This window comes from Nicotiana attenuata, chromosome 10, assembly GCF_001879085.1.
Source record: "Nicotiana attenuata strain UT chromosome 10, NIATTr2, whole genome shotgun sequence".
NCBI lineage: Eukaryota > Viridiplantae > Streptophyta > Magnoliopsida > Solanales > Solanaceae > Nicotiana > Nicotiana attenuata.
In genome coordinates, this window is record NC_031998.1 from 11,939,503 (window position 1) to 11,966,973 (window position 27,471).

The window sequence follows — 27,471 nt, forward strand, 5'->3', positions numbered from 1 at the left end:
TTATTTTGATGATTTGATCGCACGAGCAAGTCCGTATGATATTTTTAGACTTGCGTGCATGTTTGGTTTGGAGCCCCGAGGGCTCGGGTGAGTTTTGGATAGGCCACGAAGTGAGTTTGGACTTAGAGAAATGGTTGTTGCAGGCTCTGATCTCGCAATTGCAAGGTCAGGCTTCGCAATTGCAAGCCTGTCAGGATTTTTGGAATTTTGATGATTTGATCGCACGAGCAAGTCCGTATGATATTTTTAGACTTGCGTGCATGTTTGGTTTGGAGCCCCGAGGGCTCGGGTGAGTTTTGGATAGGCCACGAAGTGAGTTTGGACTTAGAGAAATGGTTGTTGCAGGCTCTGATCTCGCAATTGCAAGGTCAGGCTTCGCAATTGCAAGCCTGTCAGGCTTGGCAATTGCGAGGGACTTTATCGCAATTGCGAAGAAGCCCTGGCCAGCTTTATTCGCATTTGCGAGCTTTTCTTCGCAATTGCGAAGGAAACAAGGCTAGGAGGGACTTCGCATTTGCGAACAAAAGGTCGCATTTGCGATTGCAGCAGAGAGGGTTCGCATTTGCAATACTTTCCTCGTATTTGCGAGCTTCGCAAATGCGAAGCTCAGGTCGCAAATGCGACATCTGCAGTTGAGTAAAAGGGGCCTTGGACGGGATTTTCACTTCATTCTTCAAAATTTCAAAACCTAAACTCCTAAGGGCGATTTTTCTAGAGCAAGTTCTTCCCCAAATCATAGGTAAATGAAGCTTAACTCTTTTTCTTCAATCTATTTCATTTCAAAATCTAGGGTTTTTCATGGAAAATTGGGTGTTCTTGGGTAGAAATTAGGATTTTCGAATTTTGGGGATTTGAACCTCAAATTAAGGTCCGATTTCAAAATCAATTGCATATTTGAGTTCGTGGGTGAATGGGTAATCAGGTTTTGGTTCGAAACTCGAGGTTTGACCAAGCAGGCCCGGGGTCGATTTTTGACTTTTTGGGGAAAATATTGGGAAATCTATATTCATGCATTAGAATTGGTTTATTTAGCATTTATTGATGTTATTAAGTAAATTATGACTAGATACAAGCGGATTGGAAGTGGAACCGAGAGGTAAACCGGTAATTGAGGCTTGATTTTGTCCGTGGAATTGAGGTAAGTGTTTGACCTAACCTTAGCTTGAGGGAATAGGTGTTGTGGTCTTGTTTTCTACGTGTTAGTGTTGAGTACGACGTATAGGTGTGGTGACGAGTATCTATACGTTGGTGTCGAGCATACAAGTGAATCTTATATTATGACCGTTATGTCTCTTATCATGTACTGTTCATGCTTAAAATGATGCTTCTCTATGTTGAGCAAGCTTTATGATATTGTTGACTATTTGATCATTGATGAGTATTGACTCAAGTTGAGACTTATTTCATAGAATTAACTGTTGAAACGAGATTGGTTATAGCTGATTCCCTTGCCGGGATGTTATTGTTTCTATTGTTGAATCCCTTATCGGGATGTATTGTTTCTATTGTTTGGGTGAGGAAGAGTGTAATGCACGAAGGGTGATGTCGTGCATGATATTGTGAGTGAGTGTTAATGCACGAAGGGTGATGTCGTGTCGATATTGTGAGAGTTAATGCACGAAGGGTGATGCCGTGCCATGATTATGAGAGTTAATGCACGAAGGGTGATTCCGTGCCATTTCTGTTGTTTTCTTATGGTGAGGACGAGAGTAAAAGCACGAAGGGTGATGTCGTGCATGTGTTATTGTTTCATTATTACTGTTGAGACAAATATGGTGTTCATTATGCTTCTCTATTGAATTACTATTAGAATTTGATATTCCCCGCAGCAGATTCCTCTTCCCATCTTTATCTGTTATTTCCTGTTATTATTGTTCTGTTCGTATATGACTTAACTGCACAGGTTTATATGGTTGTCGTGTCCTAGCCTCGTCACTACTTCGCTGAGGTTAGGCTCGACACTTACCAGTACATGGGGTCGGTTGTACTGATGTTGTACTCTACACTTTTTGTGCAGATTTCGGTGCCGGACCTTGTGAATAGCTTGAGGTAGCTGCCTTCAGTCCAGGGAGACCAAGGTAGATCTGCTGGCGTTCGCAGAGCCTAAAGTCCCCTTTCCCCGTTTTAGTTTTCTGTTGTCTCTTCTACTTCGAGAACAATTGTATGTCTTTTAGACTTGTATTTGTAGTAAATCTTAGTCGTTCATGGATTGTGACACCAGGTCTATGGGGTAGTTATGTACTTGAGTTGTGGCACTGTTATATCATTTTCCGCACTTCTTAATTATCTTGTTTTGACTATTACCTGTTCTTGTTTGGTTAATTATAATGGTAGCAGAAATTGAGATTGTCGGCTTGCCTAGCTTTCACGAGTAGGCGCCATCACGATTCCCGAGGGTGGGAAATCCGGGTCGTGACATTTTCCCTTGATGGTGTTCAGGGTACAACCTTTTTAAGCAAGTCGAGAGTTCATTCATCCTCCAACTTAAGAAGGATATGTTGGAGTTCCAACTGAACCACCTGGACACAGAGGCGTATCCAAGTTGAGGGGTATGGGTTCACGCTCCCCTCCCTAAACCATGAATAAGAATGTCATATTTTTTTCAAAATTACTTAAATATATGTACGTGAACCCATGCTCAAAGACTATTATAGTGCAACTATTATTGGGTGCACCTCTACAAGGAGAATTGACAGTTCAAATCCCACTCTGAACGGTCTCGTTTTTTGCACAGAGTATAGATATATATATGTGAAAATTACAAAAATTTCAAAAAGTATATAATTTTGAACCTATAATTTTAAAAGTGTAGTGGGTCATGGTAAATGACTAAAGTTAAACTAGTCAAATATAAATTCTAAATCTACCACTTCACAATAGTACACTCATCCTTTTGAAAACCTGGAACCGCCTCTGGCTAGCTGGACATTTAGTTAGTCCAAGTCCAAGAAGGCTAGCTTTAGTCGCTATTCCAATTCAGCGTTTAGCTTGTATGTAATGCCTTGTCGCTTGTGCCTTAGGCCCTCAAATTTGGGAGGCCCCATTTTTAAAAATAATATATATATAATTATTTAAATAAAATAAAATTTAGAGTTTTTAGTACAAAAGTAAACTTTTTAAAAATGAAAGAATTTTTTTTTAGATATGTAAATAAAGTAATCGTTTGGCTTACTTAAAATAATGGGTAGTATGAAATTATTTTCTAAAGTGTGAATTGAAATTGATTTGACAAGAAAAAATAGTACAAATAGAAGATACTATACACTCAATCAAATAAAAAGGGTTTGATTCTTTTCCAAATGTTTATATTGCTTATAGAATAGTGTTATTAGTTCCTATAACAGTTTCCTCAGCGATAACAAGTTTTTTAAAATTAAAATTGATAAATCTTAGCTAAGATAAATAATGTCTCAAGAAAGATTAAATGGGTTGGCTATAATATCAATTGCAAATAAATTATTGGAAGAAATCGATTATAAAAAAAATTATTAACAACTTTGCATCTCAAAAAGCTATAAGAATAGACTTCAAATAAAATTATATATTATAATTTATTTTAAAAAAATTAGGCCTCATATAAATTTTGGCTTTAGGCCACATATGAGCTTGAGCCGCCCCTGGGACAGCGAGTACGCATGCAAAAAAGAGGGGGCTGGTTTGTGTAGCAACAACCATGGCAGCAACCTGTGCAGAACTCACTTGAAACCCTCTAAAATTTCAACTATCGTATCTAGTACGTACTAAATCCTCATACAATATTCGTACAGTACACAAACAGCAGCAGTGACTCAAAGTTGTACACTGCCAATGTCGATTTAAACAATACAGATCATCTTTCATATTGATATCGTTGCTCATTTAAAAGCAACTAGACCTAGCACAAATCTAAGCTAATAAACTTAAAGAAGACAAAATTGAATTTCTGAGACACTCATTAGGCATTTAATGATGTCTACAATTCAAAAAAGCTAGAAAAAAGCACCTCTTTGAAGCGGTAATGCACAACATGAGAAGATAGAGCCAATAAATTCTATTGGGGAGCTTCTGCAAAATCCTATTAACTTAAGTCTCAATTAGAGCGGCTGTTGAAGCTTATGCTGCAACTGGCTCAGCAATTGGACTAGAAGCGTTAGTTTTAACCTGCCATAAAATGTGTACATATTATTGCAAAAGCTTAAAAATCAATTTCCAATCATACCTGACATAAGAGAGACACGAAAATTTGTAGACTACCTAATATGTTTGAGCATGCTCTTGAGAGAAATAGATGATTTAATACACCAGTGAAGAATAAGAGAATCTCACTCCACAACCTAAGGGAGATTTACCTCCCCACCTGCAACTTGTACATGCGGCTCTGGATTCTTGTAAGCACCCCGCCATTCATTAGCTTAAGATCTCCATGCTCAGGACAAAAAGACCTTAATATCACCCCGCCATTCATTAGCTTAAGATCTCCATGCTCAGGACAAAAAGACCTTAATATATATAAGCATCAGACCTTCTACTGAATCTGGAGATCAAAGAATAAGCCAAGCTTCCGGGCAATTTTACGATAACCATAGAGGTCCCCCCAGATCACTTTTAACAATCAAAGGAGGACTAGAATGTCCTAGTCTAATACCAATTCTTGTGAGGCAAATGCACTATGACCCCTTTAACATCCCTAAAGAGGTACTATCTTGTTCAAGACATTCTACCAGCATTACACAGGACACAAAGAGATTACCTTTGCTGATTTAAAGAGTTCATCAATCACTTCAGACAAGGTTGGATGTGCATGAACAGCGTACTTAATGTCCTGTAAAATGCAATAACAAATGTAAAACACATGAGAAGACTCTTGACCGAATAAATGACTTCTCACATGAGAGATCGGATACAACACTCATTGAAGCTTGCAAGGATCTACTAAAGCTCATAATCCAAAGAAAACATGTTAACTCCATCTCCCATTGCCACAAACCAAAAAAAAAAAAAAAAAAAAGAGAAAAAGCATCAAACATACTGCAGGTAACCATTTACTTGAGCCTTTCCAACAAATGGTAAGTACTGGGAGGAAAACGCAATTTGCAGGGCAATGCATACCTGTATGCGTGATCCCAGAGCTATGGCATTGGATGCTTCATGTATTAGATCAGCAGCATGCATTCCAAAGATGTGGACTCCGAGGATCTCACCGTTGTCAGGCCTATAAATCAACTGCATTTAACAAGAATTTCAGTGATCACATAAGACACTACTCTGCAGGGGAGGAAACATCTTAAAACGATAGGAAAATGGAAACAACAAAAGAAGCAGCTGGTAACATATAGAATAAATCATGTAACATCAGCAATCCTTGAAAAACGATAATGTGCTACCTTTGCAAGTCCTTCCCCTTCATTTTCAGCAAGAGCTTTTGTGTTAGCCTTGAAACTAGTCTTGGCAATACTAATTTCAAAGCCCTCCTTCTCAGCTTTTTCTCTCGCTTGAGGCTGCATAATTGCAACTATACAATCAAAACTCTATATTTAAGTGCTATCACAAAGAAAACAAAAAATCGTTCACTCAGGAAATATTTTTCCGTCGTCACAAGCATGCGTACTTCTCTAAGGGTACAGAAGCATTGTGTGACAAAACGAGGCAAGCATGAGAACAAAAACATCCAGCAGCAGAGCAATTTACAAACAGTCCCAGAAATGGATGGCATGATCTGTCTCCAACCTATAATGTAACTACATTATCAAATCTGTGTGGAGGTTTCCATGCAGCCATGTTCCACGTGTAGATATTGTTAGGGAATTAAATTTCCTTATAATTACTAAAGATTATAAAAGAAGAAAAGACCATACCCATAAGAAAAAAGGGCAACATCAAACAAAGAGGAATATTCAAAGAGATGATAATACCTCCGTCAATCCGACCATACTGATTTCAGGATGGGTAAAGCATGCTGCTGGAATACTTAAATGATTCAGGATATGGTCCTTTCCGGTAACTTGCTCAACAACTATGAAAGAAGGCAAGGCCACAAGTTAAACAACTATCAAAAAATTGCTCAATTACCGTGTCACGATTGATAATTTCATTTTACCAGAGATTCCTTGTGCACTTGCAGCATGTGCAAGCATCATTTTTCCATTTGCATCACCAATGCAGTACAAGTGAGGAACCTATCAAGCACAAAGGGTTAAAAGCGGAAAGAAAACTGTCGAGAAATGCAAAAAGGAATAAAATAATGCCTACCAGCTGCCCATTTGCATCAATGACTTGCATGCGTTCATCAACAGGAACAAATCCACGTTGTGTTTGAACATTTATCTGTTGACAAGTGATAACCAATACTATAAATTGTCATCAAATCATTCAAGTTAGTTTCCCCAGGGGCTTCAGTTAACACTAATGCAACTAACATTTTCCAGGCCAAGTCCTTGCGTAAACGGAGCCCTTCCAGTTGCAATAAGAGCAGCATCTACCTGCAGTAAAATAATGTAATTCAGGTTTCATGTAAGACACTAGTGACAGCAAGAAAAGTCATTGTTAGGGGATAAGACATGTGGGCAACACAGTCCTTTTGATTGAAAATATTAAAACTGTCTATAGCTCGGATTGCAGCAAAAGTCTCCCTCTTTAGAGTTTATTAGGAGTACAACTTATCAATAACACCTAATCTCCAAATTTGCTGCTTAACCTTTCAGATGTTTGATCCCGTTTTCACCTTCTACCATTTACGTAAGCTCCAGCGTCTACCATTAAGCTCTGATATTCATTATACTTGTACATACAACAGTGTTCTTTAACAATCAGAAAGTGCTTATGAAATATCAACATTTTAAGCGTAGTCGTGTAACGAAGTCTCTATGTTACAGGCAATACTACTGATGAATCTTAGATTACAGTTCCTTATAGGACTTTTAAGTTGCAGGAACCAAGGACTTTTAAGTGAAAAGAGAAAAAAGAAGTTACTTGTTGAAATTTACAAGATTAGTTCCTTATATAGAACTTTTAAGTTGCATTTGTCAAGTGACCCACTTTGGTTGATGGAATGGTTGTTATCTCCTTATATTATTTTGGGCAATCCTCATCTCATGAGCTAACTTTAGTGGTTCAGTTAGGCCGAAAATGATATCAGAGTTAGGCCCATTTGAAATCTTAATTTACCTCACGTTGGGACCCTATGTAATGTTGTTCATGCTCCAAATGTCCAGTCTTGGGCGTGCAGGAGGGTGTTAAGTGTTACAAAGAAAAACTTTTGCATGCTGCTAGACTGAAGCCACACAAGTCTGAATCAAGTGAAAAGTGAAGAAAGAGAAAAAATTTCTTATTGAAAATGATGGTGAACACACAAGGGAGCTCCTTATATAAGAGTTTTTCTTTCCGAGAAGAACTCCTTATAAAGGAGTCTTAAATTAAAATTTCCTAATTCTTGGGTTTCCTAGCTATTATGACATATATTATAATTCCTAATTGATATGATTGTCTTGACTTTTCCTGAACTAAAAAGTAGTTAACCATTTTAAGAATAATGATCTTAATCATGTTGTAGCACTAAAAAATGTACAACCTCAGTCGACAAGTATATATTAGATTTAACAATGTTAAAGAACTCGTCAAACCAAAGAGCTACAACTTACTTCCAAAGTATCCTTTGGTTCCTTCGTCTTTGCATCAATAAGCTCAATTAGCACTGGCTTTCCATCCCTTGCTGGAGTTATCTGAATAAGGTGGGACAAATTAAGATAACTTGCTCTCAGAATGGCATTCATATTAAACTAAGTTGTGGCATATATTACCTTGCTCGCAAATACACCTGTATGATAGTCAATCTTCCGAGGATTGATAAGAACCCGCTGCGCCAGTTTCCCAATCTCAGGATCAAAGCCAGGCATGAGCTGATCTAGAGCTTCAACAAAGGTAACCTGTAAATTCATCCCATGGTCAGCATGGGGAGACAAAACCTCTCCATTTTTCCATTATCTAAAAGAAAATCGGAAAATGAAATGATTGAAGTTGTATTGCATATGCTAAATATCTTTTAAAACAATAAATAAATAAGAACCGCTAGATGCATAATGTAGAAAAGGTTCATACCTCACTTCCAAGTGCCGTGTACACATCGCTAAATTCTAGTCCAATGTAACCACTTCCAACAATAGCAATCCAGTTGGGTACAAATTCTAATTTAAGTGCATGGTCACTAGTTATTACAGTCTTACCTGCAAAGCAAGCATTGGCATCAGTCAACGATACAACTGAATGTAAAAGCTCTAAATGGTCTAGGGCAAGCATAATAATTCTCAGTGATGTTCTGGATAGAAGGAAGGGAGGAAATAATAAAAGGGAAAAAAATGAAATGTGTATGCCAATTTCAGTTCTCTTTCTTGATCAGTTCTCTTTCTTGATGCTAATGCTGGTTCCTTTATCTTCGAAACCGCTGTATCTGTTTAACTTAACGAATGACGGGTCAAAATCTCTATCTCCAATGAACTTAAATTTCCAATTAACTCATGTAGTTACAGAACAACAAAAATTTCCAACTGCTGAAGCGAAATGTTCTGCACATTGTCAGATCATTTAACTTAATGGGGCAGGTAAATACACATCCCGATGCTTAGGCAATACCACAAAATGCGTGAACACTCTTATCACAAAAGAGTCTTAGAGTTTTGAACCAATTTGTTTCATCAAAAGTACCGTCCAATTGTATGTGCATAAGAAACAATAGCAGAGAGTCAAACCCAATCTCGTTGACAAGGTTGTTCCTCTACAAGCAGTATCTTTGCTATTTAACAGGAGCATTGCATAACAAATGGACAATAGGCTTCAACTTTCATTACTTCTTTTCATTTGAAAGCATCAACAGTGAATTTAAATAGTGTTCATCCCATTAAGCAGTGTCTTGAAATTCAAACACTCAACCCGTGATTTAATAGCACTATAAAAGGTTCAGCATGCAGCCGGTGAACAGAACAAGCTAAACAGCGTTGCATTGAGACTGGCTAATGCAGTTGGTGGGTGCTTTATCAAATAGATAATAATGGTTATGAAAGCACTTACCATCAACCTCAATGCCTTTGGGCACAGAAGGGACAGAGCCAGTAGCAATTATGATATCTTTTGCTGTCATTACAGTATCCCCGTATTTGACTTTTTGTGGACCCTGAATATTTAAGCACAACCTTCATTTAGTTGAATACAGACGAATAGGATAGCTGTAGTACACTACAATAATTTATAAATATCTAGACCTACCAAAACTGTCCCAAAACCAGTCAATATATCCACGCCAAGGGCTTTCATAGAATTGGTCAAGTTACCACGTATCTTGGAGGCCAAATTATTTGCATGATCAGCAACAGCCTGTCTATCATACCCAGCAGCAGCAACCTTTCATGGAAGGTTGGATACATTACGTCAAAATTAAGACTGAGAAGAGTAAAAGAACATGCATACACAAGATGAAGTTAAAAAGTGTACTATAAGCTTTCACAAGAGAACTTCCTCTCTAGATGACAATTACGGTTAACAACAATTCATAGTGTTAAGTTCATTAAATCACAGTATCTAAGGAAGAGAGAAACACAAGTGTCTAGTCTTTAGCTAAATTATATGTGTTAATCCTTCAAGCCTGATTTTGAATGGTTTTGTGTGCATATTCAGTGAGCATTTAGTACGAATCTATTTTTGTTATGAAGGAGGATTCAGTCACAAAAGAAAAAAGGACAACATGGGGTGCAATAAACCATTATCAGGCTTTCTCTCTTAAACTACTATGAAGGGTAAAAGCTAAAAATTAGAGTTTCAAATTTGACATGTGCTTTTAAACTATTCCATTTCGCATTATTTCATGAGGTGTAATGTTCTAATTGGACAACATAATACCCAATGGATCAGATCATTTTACCAGCATACAAATTACATAAAAAGATCATGTAGAATGTGAATATTATATGGGCTTGTAGAGATGCAAGAATAAGAAGTACCTGTAAACCGAAAGATTTCATATGGTGTTCATTCTGAAGCTCCCGCATGCGGCCACTCACAGCTAGGAGGGCTTTGGAAGGAACACATCCCCTATTTACACATGTTCCTCCAACAACATCCCCTTCAATGATGGCAGTTTTTAAGCCCTACAAATATTTATATTAAGTAATTATTCGCTCATATACACTGGCAAAAGAAAGGAACCACGTTGTTGTTTGAACCCAAATTCCCATTCATTCGTCTTTGCACAAGTAATCATAAAAGAGATTGCATCAAGTTGGAAGTAGAATTATCATTTCGTACAGAAATAGACGCTCAATCAGCAACAAGTATCAGCATGTTTTCTGTTCTTCTTTCAGTTATTTCTTGTACATTTCCATTTTCTATTCCCTGCCCTTAAGTAAAGTGCTTTGACATAGATTAGGAATGATCCAAGACCTACGTCCACGAATATAGCTGAATTAAGCCTCTATTGCTTAATAAAGTCAGTAATCATTTTATGTAAAAACTTGTGTTTACACCAAATCAAGTTAAGCAAACTCCAATGAAACTATAGCCAGCTAGGTATACGTGTAACTTCAACTGAAAGGAAAGCCAGACAGCTTCAGGTTTCCACTAATTACATTTGGGATCACCAATTATAAATTCCTTCACCAGTTTGAACAAACATATACCCCCTCTCAGCTACGAGTAACACAATTGAATAATAGAAAAGTAATTTACCTTCTCGACGGCGTGAAGAGCAGCACCATGACCACCAACACCAGCTCCAATGATAACCAAATCATAGTCAAAGCCCCCCTTGGCCTTGGAAGAAGAAGAAGGAGCTCCATTTGCGGAAGAAGCCGATATTCTGTTGTTATTCGAACAACAATGCCTTGTAAGACGAATGGGATGGCTCGAATTCAACGACTTAAACGCCTCTTTTCTCAGTCCGCAGAATCGAAGCGATCGCGGCGTGAGAAAACTGCCGTTGGCAACGGCAGCTGTGCTGCAGTCGGATCTGCAAATTGTGGAAGGCGAAGAGAAGGAGAGGGAAATTGAAGACTGCATTTTATTAGATTTTGAGAAGAAATGGGCGGAGGAGATAGATATAGCAGAATGAATGTTTGAGCTTCGAAAGATCCGTTAGAAATGGCGGAGTTAACAAAGCGACTATATGTACTATCTTGTGTCTAATAAATTGTGTATGTTTTCCTTTGTATACAGTGTGCTCTCTGCCGCGTGTGTTTTTTTCTAGTTGGATGAACTAACTACTAATCATTCCTATTATTTTTGGTTTTGCCTTTGGGTTGTTTTTACTTTTTGTATTAGTAATTTTAAATTTTTACCGATAATATTAAGGCAATTTAACTAGCCAATCATTATTTGAATATAAATTTCTCATACTGTAGGATACTCCGACGCGGGTATTTTATAACAAATATTATATGAAAGATAGAGGCTTGTTCATAAGTCAAAATTTAGCTGGCGAGCTCAAAATGACAACAACAACAATAACGACCCAGTAAAATCCCATAAAGTAGGGTCTGGCGAGCTCAAACAAGGCGAAAGGAGCTCGTAGCTCCTCACCCTGTGAAGATAGTTAGTCTATAGAATGTACTAGCTATGAACTAGCAGATGATTCGACACGAATTGCATTAGAGGGCCCATTTTCTTTATTCTTAACCATATTTTTTGAACTCTACAATTTGGAATGATTAAATGAAGTTTCCTTAATTGTGGTGGGATCATAAATAATATCAAAGGGAAGAGTCATGGTGAGATTGGAACTAAAATAAAACGGATCAACTTTTGATTTTGGTCAATATCCATTTTAAACTTAGCTAAAAGTAGCATTGAACGGAATGCACTTTTAAAATAACCCCACAGTAGTTTAATTTATGTAAGAATAAGATAGAATTTAAAGTGATAAATTCCTAAATCTAAAAATAAATATTAAAAAAGAATTTGGAGACAAGGGATGCGAATAAAATAGAAAATGCATGACTTTTGCGACCAACTCGTCCCAATTGTCTAACTTTTTATCTGCAATGTGCAACAATCCTCAACACAAAATTGTGGAATACTACTCCTCTCATATATGTAGTAGAACTAGTAAATTTATCTGTGCTTCGCGCAATTGTAAAGAAAATAAAATATGAATTATAGCACTATAAGACACATTATAATGACCCAGCCGGTTGTTTTGAATATTAGAGACGCATTCCCCTATTTCATGTTTTCGTATGTTTATTTGATGATTTATGACTTGTGGGGATAGTTGATTTGGTTTCGGGAAGGTTTGAGGGTGAATTGGAACACCTAGTTTTATTTTGGAAGCTTAAGTTGAGATAATTGACCAAGGATTGGGTTTTGAGTAAATGATTTCGGAACAGGATTTAATGGTTCCCATGTATTCGTATGGTGATTTTGGACTTGGGCATCAGGGCATATGTTTGGATTTGATTTTGGATGTTCCTAGAAGATTTTGACTCTATTTGTCGAAAGTTCGCAATTTGAAGAGTTGGAGAGTTCTTAAGTTTGACTGGTAGTTGACTTTTAGGCTACTGAGCTTTGATTGTGGTTTTGAGACCCTGAATAAGTCTTAATGGTTGAAACAAACTTATGTTCAAAGTTTAATTGTAATCCAAAATGTCATAGTGTGATTCAGACGCATTCGGCGAAGTTAGGAAGTTTGAAAGTTAAGAAATGGATTTGATCTTTGATTCTTGATTTTGTTATTATTTTTCATGTTTCGAGCTGTGGGACAAGCTCGTATAAAGTATATAGGCCTATTGGTATAATTAGACGGGGTCTCAGGGGATCGGGTGTGATTCGGAGTGGTCTCAGACCATTTCTATGTGTTTTGCAGGTGCTGATTTTCTAGTACTGAGCAGTGCTTCGTGATCCCGGAGCTGAGTCTCGCAATCGTAGAGAAGGGAGTCTAGCAAGCGCAATTTGCGATCATAGAAAAGGATTTCTGGCCATACTGGTGCACTTTGCAGCCGTGGGTGAAAGGATGCAATCGCAGAGAAGGATCGAGGCTGAGGGTTGTTGTTCTTCGCGATCGTAGGTAGTGGTTCGCGATCGCGGAAGGTCGGGAAGTCGGCTAGCATAGCTTTCACGTAGGTGTTTTCGTGTTCGCGTAGAGTTAGCATGGGGGTCGGCCAGATAGTCTTCACGGTCGCGAGGGTTGAGCCGCGATCGCATAGAAGCACTGGTCAGCTGCCCTCCGCGATTGCGAAGGCTCAAGGGTGATCGCATATAGGATCCCTGAGCAGTATATTTAAGTGGTTATTTCGGGATCTTTGCCCATTATTTTATATTTTAAACTCTGGATTACTTGAGGGGTTGTAGCGACCCGACCAGTCATTTTGAGCATTAGCATTTTTTCAGTAGTTTAAGGTATTGAGTAGCTTCATATAATGTACTACGAATTTGCATGCATGGTTGGTTTGGTTACAAGAAGATTTCGGAGTGATTTGGAATACTTAGTTCTTAACTTGGAAGTTTAAGTTAGAAGTATTGACCAAGTTTGGCTATTGTGTATTTGACCTCGGATCGGAGTTTTGATGGTTCCGTTAGGTCTGGATGGTGATTTTGGACTTGGGTGTATGCCCGGATTTGAATTCCGGTGTTCCTAGATGATTTTGAGGCTAATTGACGAAAGTTGGAAGTTTGGAGAGTTGATAAGTTTGACCCATAGTTGAATTTGTGGTTATCGATGTCCGTTTGGGCATTCGAGCCTTGAAATAAGTTAGTATGATAATTTATGACTTGTGTGCAAAATTTTAGGTTATTCCGAGTTGTTTAGATGTGTTCGGCAGAAGTATGAAATTTGAAATAGTTCATTTTGCTTGAATTGAGGTGTGATTCGTGGTTTTGATATTGTTCTATGGGATTTGTGGCCTCGAGTAGGTTCGTGTTATATTTTGGTACTTGTTGGTATGCTCGGATGGGGCCCCGAGGGCTCGGGTGTATTTCGGGGTGGTTCCGAACCATTTCCCCCTTGTTGTTGATTGCTAGTTTCTTTGATTTTCTAGTGCTGAGAGTGTTCTTCGCGATCGCGTGAAGAGGATTGTGATCGCAAAGTATTCTGGGAGCTGGCTGGACGTTATTATTTGCATTCACGGCATTGGAGTCGTGTTCACGATCGTTGAGGCTTTTAGCCTTCACGTTCATGTGTAGGACCACGCGTTCATGTAGTGTTGAGTTAGGCTGGGAATGTCATGTTGGTTGACCTTCGCATTCGCGTAAGTATGTGAAGCCAAGTATCGCGATGGCATACCTAGGGCTGCATTCGCGTACGGGTCTTTGAGCAATTGAAGTTTTGTGCTTCGTGATCGTGAAGCTGTTCCCGCGATCGCGAAGGGTTTACCTGGAGCAGTGCTATAAGGTTCTATTTTTGGACTTGGACCTCATTTTATCATATTTTGAGATTGGAAACTCGGATTGAGATGAGTTTTTGAGGTAATTTTACCCACTTGGATTGGGTATGTTTTTTAACTTGGATTTGATTATTATTCATAATTCTATCTTTGATTCTGGCATTAGATTGGTGAATCTAAAAGAGGAAATCGGGGGGGGGGGGGGGGGGGGCAAAACTTTTCAAAAGTGAATAATTTAGTTTTGAACATCGATTTAGAGTCGGATTTGGATGAAACTTCTATGGTTGGACTCGCATTCGTATGAGTATCATAATTTGTGACCTTTGTGGGGGTATCGGGGTGCGGGTCCTAGTTAATGTTATGGTTGACTTTGAGTATTTGATTAAAGATCTGATCGTTATCGTTTGGGTTTTATTTCTATGGCATTATTAATGTTTTTGAACTACCTTTGGCTAGATTCGAGTCGTTCCGAAGTCAATTCACGTAGGAAAGCGTTTTTAGATTATTGATTAGGCTTGTTTGAGGTAAGTATCTTACCTAAACTTGGTTGAGGCACTAGTTGCCTTAGTTATTACTGATAGCTACGTGTTATGGGTGGCACACATGTGTGGGGTTGAGCCCATGTGCGTGCACCAGGGTATTATCCTTGCTTAGAGTAGTGCTTAGACTACAATATGTCTTTAATTGATTGTTAAGCCTCATGCTATTATATTTCTTATATTTGTACCCCTTTGTGAGCTAATTGGATTGTCGCGACCCAAAGCGAAAGGCCGCGACGGGCACCCGATGTCTTACTCAGCCGAGTACCAATGTAACATATCTTTCTTATCACACTTCATAGGTAAATGAGCCGGAAAGGCCGTCATGAGAAAAACATAATAAAACATAAGGGAACACTCGACATAGGACGACCCAACATGATATACAAATCTATACATGTGACATAGCCGACATGATTATTTGTACACTCAAAACATAGGCCGACAAGGACATACAAGTATCCATATATATGACATATGTCCACAAGCTTCTAAGAGTACATAAACATTATAAAGGTCGGGACAGGGCCCCACCATACTAATCAATAGATGTCAAAAGCATACTGATCAAATAGGCAACTCCGGAGCAAGTGGAGTGCACCAACACCTTCCGCTGAGCTGATAGCCTACTAAGAGGACTTTCAACCTGTCTATCGGGACATCCGAGCATGAAATATAGTGTTCCAGGTAAAAGGTACTCAGTACGAATAAAGTACCGATTATGCAAGGCATGAAAGCACAAATAAGAACAGTGATGTAAAGAGAGATAGAGAATATACAACATGTAACATTTGAGTGCCTCTGAGGGCGATTGACATGAAATGCATGGTACATATATATACATATACTTTTAAAAATATATGCCTCTGTAGGCATCATCATATCGTACCCCGTCGTAATAGGCTCGGTAAAAATATACTCTACCATCATAAGTCTTGGTAGAATCGTACCCAGCCATGTGGAACTCGGTAAAACCCAAATGATCAGTGATTGCACAATAGGTGTCGTACCCTGGCCGACTATAGCACAGCTCGGTAGAGTAAAATAGATACATATATATAATGCATGTTGGACTCATGGAATCATGTTCTAGTCCTTTTGGAGTGACGCAAGGTCGTCGCACCTTCGATTAACATTACGGACATCCACACCATCAATATGAACCTCAATAGGATTCAAGGATCATACATACTTGTTTAGAATAACTTTATAAGAAAAGAACAATATGGACAACCTTAGTTGCTAAGAGTAGATCTGTTAAGAAATAGTGTATTATTTAAGTTTGTTTTACTTTAGATCATGCCAAAAGAAAGAAGAAAGTACCTTAACATACCTTTGCAATCTTCTCTCCAATCGTCAACCAAGCTCAATATGATCTTCTTATGTCTCCAATGAGTAAACCGACTTCGTCGTCATCACATAAGCGTTGTAACTCTCATATATTATAACACATATTCTACAAGAAAATGGACAGCACCTCCCCTTTTTGTACTACATTCCATAAGTTACTAAAGGTCACCAAACAACCCAAACAACAACCAGTAGCTATATGGAACACAACCAGCACAATAACACGTCGAGCAGCAAGCTCGGTTCATGTCTAATAATACTATATTTTGAACATTTTCCCTCTTACATATATTCAGGAAAATGCTGATAGTAACAACAAAATATACTCAGGTTATTCCATAAATTTTCCAGCCATAAAACACTGCAAGAACACCTCCCAAACAGTCTAACAATCAACAACATCAGTAACAAGCCTTTCGATCGATATCTCACAAGTTCTAGCTCAACGACTTAGCCGTAACTTGGATAAGATTAAATAGATGTAGTTTAAGAGGTTACTTACCTTCAAATAGATAGAAAAACTTCAATTTGAGCTTACTTAACCAGGAAATATCCTTCTAACGTGGCTACAAGAACAAGGAAGCAAAACTAGCAATCAATTCGGGTTTCTCGACACTAGAATCACTTTGGAAGACTTGAAATTACCTAGGGTTGATATGTAAACTTTGGGAGAGTATTTTAAATAACTAAAATCACTTTAAATAACTCCCCACATGATTTGGAACCACACCAAAATCAGCAACCATAAGAAGAACAAAAAACTCACTAGCGCCACGGGATTCCCGACACTTGATTTGTATTTTTTTCCTTGGTTTGGGTCTTGGATCATGAGAGAACTTTGAGAGAAAGTTTTTAGGTGTTTAGGGTCTGAATAGAGTGAAAAATAATGAGTTAAAATGGATTTTAGGCGTCACACGCACATATATATATCAAGATATCTCAACCGCCTAAGTGGTCCCATAGGGAGTTGCTTGCGCAGTCTCGCAAAAATACAAATATCTATGTACTCCGATATCTTATCGACGAATGGTTTAATGCATTGGAAACTATAATCATAGACCTTTGATTTGATAAGTGAGAAAATCTCATCTATATTTGACTTAATATTTAGCACATTTATGAATGTAACTAGATAACTTTTTCCGACTTTTGCTCACAACTCACTTGACTTCAAAATGTAACATACGACTATCATACGACTAAAATATCTCATAGCATAACGTCCTTATCATATTGAGCAGCCTAGTCTCACCCCCTAAAGTACATGTTATAACATTCCCAACTTGTTGACTTTCGACGAGATTTATTTTCTTCGATTGGTTTAGCTTCTAAGCCTTCCAACCCTCTCGGTACTTGCCATTAATGATCTTAAATATTTTTAAGCCCCATGGTAACAAGATTAACTTACTTTATATACTTTTAAATATAATCTCATTTCTGAGTCTACATCAATTGAAGTACGACATACTCTTATGTACGAAAATATAGGGTGTAACATCATTCCCCCTTTGGAACATTCGTTCTTGAATGCTGACTGATGCACTTATCCATCTCTTAAGCAATAGCTCATATGAATACTTTAATATTTTCCTTCCCATCTAGGAAACTGTTCTGTGAATAAATCCAAAGGCTGGGGCATTCCCCCCTTTGGGCCTCTTTCTCACACCACGACTTATGGTCGGAATTCTTTCAATATCGTAATTGTTGCTACCTTCTGTCATATAGCATATACGTTTATGACCTTGTATGTGCGCCTATGCGAATCTTCTCTCTTTTTTCCTCCAGCTTTTAGCCATTCTGTAGGCCTCACTTTGTGAACATATATAGAACTATAAAAAACTGTCCTTTTGGGCATCTATAGGTGTACTGAAGTTCTTCGCTTGGTACTATGTCGAACTTACGACAATTTTTATATCTTGTTTCATAGCCTTGGTTATCTATCCTTATGGATTTACTGCATTTAGGTAGGTCATACTATACCATAACTCTTACTTCGGTTTATTATTACTGAGGTCTGCTACCCAACTCTAGGGTTCTCTCGTTGCTTATCCTATGTGTATAAATCTACGTCCTTTAATGCTTCCTTATTACTGTTCATCTTAAGGACGGCATCCTAATCTCGTATCATAATTTGTAACTTTTATCCCTCCATTGTTGATTCACCTTAATGTTGATATATAATTTACCATTGATAACTTGAAACTTCTTACCTAATACATTGTCACTAGGGCTCACGTCTCATTGGGGAACATCTAAAGTTATTTGCTTGATCCACCTAGGGATGATACTATACTTCAATAACTGTATTTCATAGCATCCTAACGTAATTCATCTTATGGGGGGGGGGGTATTCTAATCCCATGCAATTTATGAAATCTCTTCTTTTTGAATCATTACTCAATCGAAGGCCGAAGCATCATCCTCTTATCATTTATCACAATTACACCCTTAGATTACTACTAGGACAGCATTCCATCCCTTCTGAATGCTCCTAGTTTTAAACTCCTTTGAGTTCATTCAGGCTATATTGAGCTTTCTATAACTTACGGAAACCACCAGCTTTCATGTTTTGATGGGCTTAATTCTGAGGCCTTACCTATTCTTGTCACCTTCTCACTCACCTTTTCTTATCCTTACTCATATCTACCTAAGAACTTATCGCTCTACTATGCTTTAGCTTGCGACCTACATATATCTATTTATACAACTCGCAATCTTCTTTTAAATTGCTAGCACCATTAATTTTTTTCGTGCGTTCTCAGTTATCTTTAAATGTAATCAATTATTTTCCCTAGTCGTTCTGCCACTTTTTGCATAAATACTTCACTTATCTTAGTGCCCACACAATATTGGAATTCTTTGCAACCCATATGATCTCGAATATTACTTTTAGTTTTACTTCCCGTTCATTAGCTACGATAGGTGCCACTTTCTTATGGAGTGCATACAATATTGTAGTGAGACTATTGTTACAAGACCATTTCTTCTTTAGGTCACCATGCTTAGGTTGAAGCCTTCTTCCTTATTTCCTCAGCTAGTCTTTCGTTGTAGTACTTAGGGGAGACCATCTGACTCCTGTAAAGCTGCGTGCTTATTACATCGAATACCCAAAGGAATTTTTGATGTTCTTACTGTCCTATAATTATCCTAAGTTACTTACATTCGTGCCCTTATGCTCGTAGGGTTGCTTCTGAACTGATATTTTGACTATCTCACTAGTGGCACTTTCTTTTAATTTCGTAACACTTATATCGTACCTTTAACTACCCTAACTCCTATCTAAATATTTCTCAAGGATCACGATGTCATCTTATCTGCCAGACTAAATTCCCTATGTCGGGTTTCACTACGTTTATCTTGCATGATCTATTGATTTATCTATATCTTCTTGTCTAGCCATAACTAGAATCTTCCTGAATCAACTACTAACTACTCGTTGGTCCATTCTCATATCTATATTCTGCGTAATCTCTCTTGGGTTATTTCATTTGTCTTAGCTTACCTCTCGTACTGGCTCCTTATGTATCAAGTTTCCATTCGCACTTATTTATCAATAACATCCGGGGCAGGAACCCTTACTTCCTCTCCCCGGCATCGTGCTTGCATAATGTTCTAGAGTTGCAACATATCTGTTGGATTTAAATAAATACAATCTCATTCCTTTTTCCTTTTTACCGCATTCTTCTTTTACTATTCCATAGTTACCTCTTCATCTTTGGCATTTTTTTCACATCTTCACGGACTCTTACTCGCCTTGCGGTAATCCTTCTTTACCAAGGATAACTGAATTTCTTATGCACGTGGGTGACACTTAATGTAATTGGTACACTTAGTCCCTTAAGCTTAACTCTGCTCACAGTGCTTGCTTTAGGTAAGAGTCTTCCTAAATGACCTTTAAATGTTCTTCTTCTATTGTCCATTCTATTATAGTCGTAACGCGATCTCTGAAATTCACACGATGCAGACTATTATCAAATCCTTCGGTCCCTAATTCATGTTCCGTTTATCTTGTTCACTATCCCATTTCACGAAATGAGAGTATGACTTTTGGCTTATACTCTTTTATTGTCTCAAGGCGAATCACCTCTTGTCTTTTCCTTCATATGACAATAGACTCTGTCATATTTTGATTTATCGTTATCACTCATTTATCACATCTTACTCATAATGCTTCCTTTACTCTCTTCTTATTCTCCTGCTAGTATTTCCGTCTGTCACCATATTCTGATAACTTCAACAAAATATTCTTTCGCTTTTATCTCCCCTTGCACCATCTCACGAGCTCTCGGGTCGCCTAACATTCTCTCTTTACTAGGGATGGGAGCCATACAAAGGTAAATATTTATCTCTTCTAGTACTCACATTTACTCACCATAAGCATGTTGCAAAATCGAGTTCCTCTGACTCAACTCTTCCACATCCACATTCAATCTCTTAGCAACTGTCTTTTTGGATGTAGGAATCGTTGTATTACGAATAAAATAGAACTTAGGAGTTTGAATTCTTACAACTGGGCTCTACCACATTATCTAGAGTAAGAAGAAAGAGTGACAGTCCTAAATGCTCAGTAGCCTCCTGCTTATAAGTGTGGTGCACAATATACCCATAAACAAAACTATACTAGACACGACTTGTAGACTTCCTAGGATAGAGCTGCTCTAATACCAAGTTTGTCGCGACCAGAACCGAAAGGCTGCGACGGGCACCCGGTGCCTTACTCAATCGCGTACCAACATAACGTATCTTTCTTATCATACTATCATGAATACATGAGGCGGAAAGGCCATTATGAGATAACCAGCATAAAATATAAGGGAATACTCGACATAGGACGATCCAATATGATATAATAACATATACAGGTGACATACAGGCCTATAAGGTTGACATAATTATTTTTACACTCAAAACATAGACCGACAAAGCCATACAAGTATCCATATAAATAACATCTTTCTATAAGCCTCTAAGAGTACATAAATATCATAAAGGTCGGGACAGAGCCCTGCCATAACAATCAATATATGTCCAAAGCATACTGACCAAATAGGCAACTCCGAAGCAAGTGGGCATCATCATCATCATATCGTACCCGACCGTAATAGGCTCGGTAGAAACATACCCGACCATCATAAGGCTCGGTAAAATCGTACCTAGCCATGTGGAGCTCGGTAAAACCCAACTGATCAGTGGTTGCACAATAGGTGTCGTACCCGGCCGACTATAGCGCGTCTCGATAGAGTAAAATAGATACATATATATAATGTGCGCTGGACTCATGGAATCACGTTCTAAACCTTTCGGAGTGACGTAAGGTCGTTGCACCTTCAAATAATATTACAGACATCCACACCATCAATATGAACCTCAATAGGATTCAAGTATCATACATACTTATTTAGAATAACTTTAAAAGGAAAAAACAACATGGATAACCTTAGTTGCTAGGAGTAGATCTATTATGAAATACCGTATTGTTTACATTCATTTCACTTTAGATCATGTCAAAAGAAAGAAGAAAATTCCTTAACATACCTTTGCAATATTTTCTCCAATCGTCAACCAAGCTCAATATAATCTTCTTACATCTCCAATGAGTAAACTGACTTCGTCGTCATCACATACGCGTTGTAACTCTCATATATAAAAACCAATATTCTACAAGAAAATGAACAACACCTCCCTTGTTTGTACTACATCACCAAACAATAACCAGTAGCTATATGGAACACAACCACCACAATAATACGTTGAGCGGCAAGCTCGGTTCATGTCTAGTAATACTATATTTGAACCTTTTACCTCTTATTTATATTCAGAAAAATATTGATAATAACAACACAATATACTCAGGTTATTTCATAAATTTTCCAGCCATAAAACGTTGCAAAAACACCTCTCAAATAGTCCAACAATCAACAACATTAGTAATAAGCCTTTCGATCGATATCTCACAAGTTTTAGCTTTAACGACTTAGTCGTAAATTGGATAAGATTAAATACATGTGGAGTAAGAGGTTCCTTACCTTTAAACAGATAGAAAAACTCCAATTTGAGCTTACTTCACGGTGAAATATCCTTATAACGCCGCCACAAGAACAAGGAAGCAAAACTACCAATCAATTCGGGTTTCTTGGCACTAGAATCACTTTGGAAGACTTGAAATCACCTGGATCAAATAAGATTGATGCATCTCTATGAAAAACCGGAATAATACATGTGATGACTGAGTCAGATGCAACCGCCTCTGTCCCAGTAGGAAGAGCTTAACATCTGATCTAGCCTCCCTATATAGGGCGACCTCTACCCACTCCTCCACCTCTAGCTGACTGTGCAGGTGGAGTGGCAATTGGTGCGGTAACCACAACCTGAGAAGCATGAGGACCCTGTGGAATACGTGGAGCCTGAGTAGTCTGTGATGGTGCACCCCTCCTGAGTCTGGGGCAGTCCCTCACCATATGACAAGTGTTGCCACACTCAAAATAATCTCTCAGAGTATGTGGCTGTTGGAACTGACTCGGGCCTGGTCGGCTGGACTGACCGCTGAAAGCACCTCGTGCAGAAGGTGCACTAGACAGTGGCTGTGCATAATGGGCGAACTGAGACTTGGGAGTGGCCGAAACACCGCTGGAAGCTGTGAGTGCTGAATGAACATGACGGATCACATAGCCTCTACCATGATGGGCAATAACTGGGGCACGGGCACCACTATATGTGCTAGAATCCTGAGGCCTCTTGCTTTCCCCCTCCTCTCTCTCCTGACTCAACATACCCTCCAATATCCTAGTGATCTCCACTACCTGCTGGTATGGGATATAAGTCTCCAACTCTCGAGCCATGTTGAATCTAATACCAGGGTTGAGTCCCTCGATAAATCGACGAACTCGCTCTTTGACAGTGGAAACTAATGCAAGTGCATGACTGTAAAACTCGCTGAACCGGACTGCATACTCCGATACAGTCATAGCACCCTAGCACAACTGCTCAAACTTCATGCGCCATGCATCCCTAAGACTTTAGGGAACAAACTCCCTCATGAACATCTCCGAGAACTGAGCCCAGGTGAGTGAAGCTCCCTCGGTCGGGCTACCCAACGCATATACTCGCCACCACTGATAAGCCACTCCCTTAAGTTGGAACGTAGTGAAAGCAACCCCACTCGACTCCACAATACCCACAGTATGGAGGATACGGTAGCACTCCTCAAGGAAACCCTGTGCATCCTCTGAAACTAATCCACTGAAAGTATGAGGGTGGTACTTCTTGCACCTCTCAAGCCTGAGTTTCTCCCCCTTAGAAGATGTTGCCCTAACCTCGGGCTGAACTAGGATAATCGGCTGACTAATATGACCTCTAGGACCTGGTCAACCTGGATGTGGCCTCCCCCGGCCTCAGATGTGGCAGGAGCAAGTGGAATCAAGCCTGCCCGAGCTAGAGTGCCAAACATGCTCAAAATCTAGGCGAGGGTCTCCTGAAGTGCAGGGGCAGTAACAGGCATTTTGGGTGCCTTCCCTCCAACTGGAGCTACTAGTTTCTCCTCTATAGCATCTTGGGCAGGTGCTCTAGCTGCACCACATTTCCGTCCTCGGCCTCTACCATGACCCCGGCCTCTCGCGGCTCTAGCGAGAGGGCACATGTGTCTGATCATCCGATCCAGCTATGCATGTCCTCATCTTCATGAGAGAACAGAAAGACAGGGATTTAGAATTTCGAAGTCAACATTTCGCACGATAAGAAATCAAAGAAGTGAAGCTTTTCCTAACAATTTTGTCGCCTCCCAAAGACAAGTACAGATTTCTCTGTACCGATCTGCGAGACTCTACTAAACTTGCTTGTGACTCGTAACACCTGTGAATCTAGAGTTCTGATACCAACTTGTCACGATCCCAATTTTCCTCCGTAAGATGTCGTGATGCACCTAGTCTCTAAGACTAGGTAACCCTAACAAACATGCGAAATATAACTGAAGTAATAAATGAACTCTCAAATACTCAACAATTTCAATAAAGAAAACTCCATAACGCATCATTTATAATTTCCCCAAAACCTGGTGATAACGAGTCACCAACTCTACAAGAGTATCATAATCATCCCTATACAACTGTATCTAATAAAAGAATGAAGAAATAAAAGTAGATAGAGGGTGACTCCGAGGCCTGCGGACGTCAGCAGGTGTACCTTGAAGTCTCCAAGTATGAACTCAACTCACTGGTGCCTAGGCTAGTAGGAGGTACCTGAGTCTGCATAAAAGATTACAGAAGCGTGGCATGAGTATACCACAATGGTACCTAGTAAGTGTCAATCCTAACCTCGGTAGAGTAGTGACGAGGTCAGGTCAAGGCACTACTAGAATAAATAAGAAACCGAATGAATAATTAACTGTGTAATAATAATAATGATGAAATTGAAAAAGGAAGAAGTATACTAAGATTGGCTACACTGAACAAGAAAAATAATGCATCACAGAAGAAAATAAGGAATCTTATGGCTCAGAATAAGGCAACAAAACACAAGTGAAGTACTAGAAAAGCATATATCAACAAGAGTCACTACCGAGGTACCACCTTATAGTCTCAAATCACAAATTATTTCACAATCTTTCCTTATATCACCGCGGGAACCTTGCATTTAGTTTTGAAAATTATTTTCCCAAAATAGCTTCTCGCGTTTTAGTCCACCTTATCACACCGTATGGCTTCAAATAATTCCCCTACTAGCAACATGTGTATCAAGCCCACCTTATCTCACCGCATGCGTTTCAATCCCAAAACCTTATACCACTGCATGCATATCAATATCACAACATATCACAATTCGCATCTCAAGTGCCCAATATCACAACTTGCCAAGAGACCAACAACAATAATACTTTCACAACAAGTTGCCCATGGCTCAACCACAATATGCACAAGAGTATCAACAATAACAACCGGAAATGAGTAACTCAACAAGAATAGTATTTCACACTTTATAACCTTGTCTCAGTATGAATCACGACCTTTATAACCAAATACCAATCCCAACAATAAGATATTCCAAAAATGACAACTCCAAATAAAGAATTCACGGTTAAATAATGAATAAGGATTGGAGGAAACAACAACCTCAACTAAACATGTAGAGCAATTAACAAGTAAGAGATAAGACAATTAGCGCATGTGAAGATAGACTAATGATGATGAATATAACATGTTAAGGTAACTCAATTAAGTCATGAAAGGAATCTACATAGTTAAAACCGGTCAATTCCCATATTTAGCCCGTGTACACACTCATCACCTTGCGCACACGGCTTTCACGTAGCACAATTAGCACAACCCAACACCAATCCTGAGGGGTAATACCCCCACACAAAGTTAGTCAAGACACTTACCTCAAAACATGCTAACTCAATCCACTAGTAGGTCTTTCCCTCAATTATCCAACTCCGAACAGCTCGAATCTAGCCAAAATAACTTCATACCATAAATATAGATTATAGGAAACTATTTCGAACAGTATAATTACAAGCTTTGCGAAGAAATAAAAAGTCAACCCTGGTCCACATCTCAAAATCCGACCAAAATTATAAAACCGAATACCCATCCGATAACGAGTCCAACCATACAAGAATTTCTTAAATCTGAATTCAAATCGCCTTTCAAATCCCCAAATTTTAGCGTAAGGAGTTTCACAAATTTCCAACTCAAAACACTAATTACATGATAAAAACAACAATAGATTCGTGTAATATAGCCAAAATCGAGTTAGAATTTCTTACCCTAATGATTTCCTTGAAAATCTCTCGAAAAATCGCCACAAACCGAGCTCTCTATGTCCAAAAATGGAAATGAGATCAAACCCTCAAAATTAGGCCTTTTCTGCCTAGTTATTCCACATCTGTGGTCACTCAGTAGCTTCTGCGATGCCGCACCTGCGGAAAAACCATCGCAGGTGCGATTCCCACTTAAGCCAAGGCTTTCCACTTCTTCAGTCCAAAACACACTTCTGCAAACTCGCTCCTGTGGGCAAGGCTCGCTTCTGCGACAATAGGCCAAGCTAGCTCAGTCCACATCTGCGACCTGTCCTCCACACATGCGGACTCGTAGATGCGGATATCTCCTCGCACCTGTGGTGCAAAGCCTGGGTTGCCCACTTCGCTTCTGCGGCTCGAGAGCCGTTCCTGTGCCGCTGCACCAATGACCCAAAATGTGCAGGTGTGATTGCAATAGAAGCAGCAGTGCTTCAGCAATGCACCAAGTCCAAATTTGATCCGGATTCAATCTGAATCACACCCGGGGCCTTTTGAACCCCGTTCGAATATATCAACAAGTCGCAAAACACATAACGGACCTACTCGAGGCCAATAATCACATCAAACAACATCGATTCTATGAATCGCAGCCCAATTCAAGCCTATGAAACTACGAACTTTCAAATTCCAAAATTAATGCCGATTCATACCAAAACGACTCAAATTGACTTCAAACTTTGCACACAAGTCATAAATGATATAACAGACCTATTTCAACTTTCAAAATCTAAATCTGACCCCGATATCAATAAAGTCAACTCCCAGTCAAACTTTCCAACCTTCCAGACCTTCAACTTCCTAGCTTTTGCCAATTTAAGCTGAATTGACCTACGGACCTCCAAATCAACATCCGATCACACTTCTAAGTCCAAAAATACTATACGGAGCTATTTAAACCATCAAAACTCTATTCCGGAGTCGTCTACATAAAATTCAAACTACGGTAAACTCTTTCAACTTAAAGCTCCGACTTAGGGACTATATGTCCCATTTCACTGCGAAACTCACCCGAAACCAAAACCAAACACCCCCGGCAAGTCACATAACCATAAAAAAACATAAATGAGGCAATAATAGGGGGGAAGTCGGGGCTAAAATACTCAAAATGACTGGTCGGGTCGTTACAGTTTAGGTGTGCCAGTATCTAGGTGACACCAAAAGGATCCATGGATGACTAATATTTCCTGAAACAAATTGAAAAAGACATTACTAACACAAATTCACATACTAAAGTAGAGCATAAATCATCGAGAGAGCTCTTCTTTCTAAGGGATAATGACAATATTATCAGGTTAAAGGATTGTAAATATGATACCAAACTGCAATGTCATACTTGAGATTCAATAGCATAAAGAATAAAACACTATAATTAAGAAATGCCTTCCTGGTGCCGAGATAGAATAGTTACACGTAAGAAATCCTGGGTATTATTAATTAAAATATTTAACCCAAG

At 38.8% G+C, this 27,471-nt stretch overlaps 1 protein-coding gene across 3 annotated transcripts; it reads right to left on the bottom strand.

Moving 5' to 3' along the window:
* On the bottom strand, positions 3,711 to 11,152 carry LOC109233010 (dihydrolipoyl dehydrogenase 2, chloroplastic-like). 3 transcript variants are annotated; one of them, XR_002069023.1, is made up of 16 exons: positions 10,690 to 11,152; positions 9,966 to 10,112; positions 9,235 to 9,369; positions 9,040 to 9,142; positions 8,074 to 8,198; positions 7,776 to 7,901; positions 7,617 to 7,697; positions 6,396 to 6,458; positions 6,229 to 6,303; positions 6,077 to 6,155; positions 5,892 to 5,992; positions 5,364 to 5,477; positions 5,089 to 5,202; positions 4,730 to 4,801; positions 4,329 to 4,421; positions 3,711 to 4,140 (listed from the first exon to the last, which is right to left on the bottom strand). XR_002069023.1 is itself a non-coding variant. In XM_019398738.1 (15 exons), the coding sequence occupies exons 1-15, from the start codon at positions 11,017 to 11,019 to the stop codon at positions 4,093 to 4,095; spliced, it is 1,713 nt and encodes a 570-aa protein (XP_019254283.1). In that variant the 5' UTR covers positions 11,020 to 11,152; the 3' UTR covers positions 3,711 to 4,092. The 3 variants fall into 3 exon arrangements, 1 of the variants encoding a protein (XP_019254283.1); XR_002069022.1 differs by having other exon boundaries at positions 4,329 to 4,478; XM_019398738.1 differs by lacking the exon at positions 4,329 to 4,421.

What these genes read in the sequence shown, in the direction of transcription:
- LOC109233010 (XM_019398738.1), bottom strand. Translation starts at nt 11,019, where the DNA reads ATGCAGTCTTCAATTTCCCTCTCCTTCTCTTCGCCTTCCACAATTTGC. An exon ending in GTATGGTCGGATTGACGGAG is followed by an intron (nt 5,478 to 5,891) that starts GTATTATCATCT and finishes GCAATTATGCAG; the next exon opens with CCTCAAGCGAGAGAAAAAGC. An exon ending in CTCTGGGATCACGCATACAG is followed by an intron (nt 4,802 to 5,088) that starts GTATGCATTGCC and finishes TGCATTTTACAG; the next exon opens with GACATTAAGTACGCTGTTCA.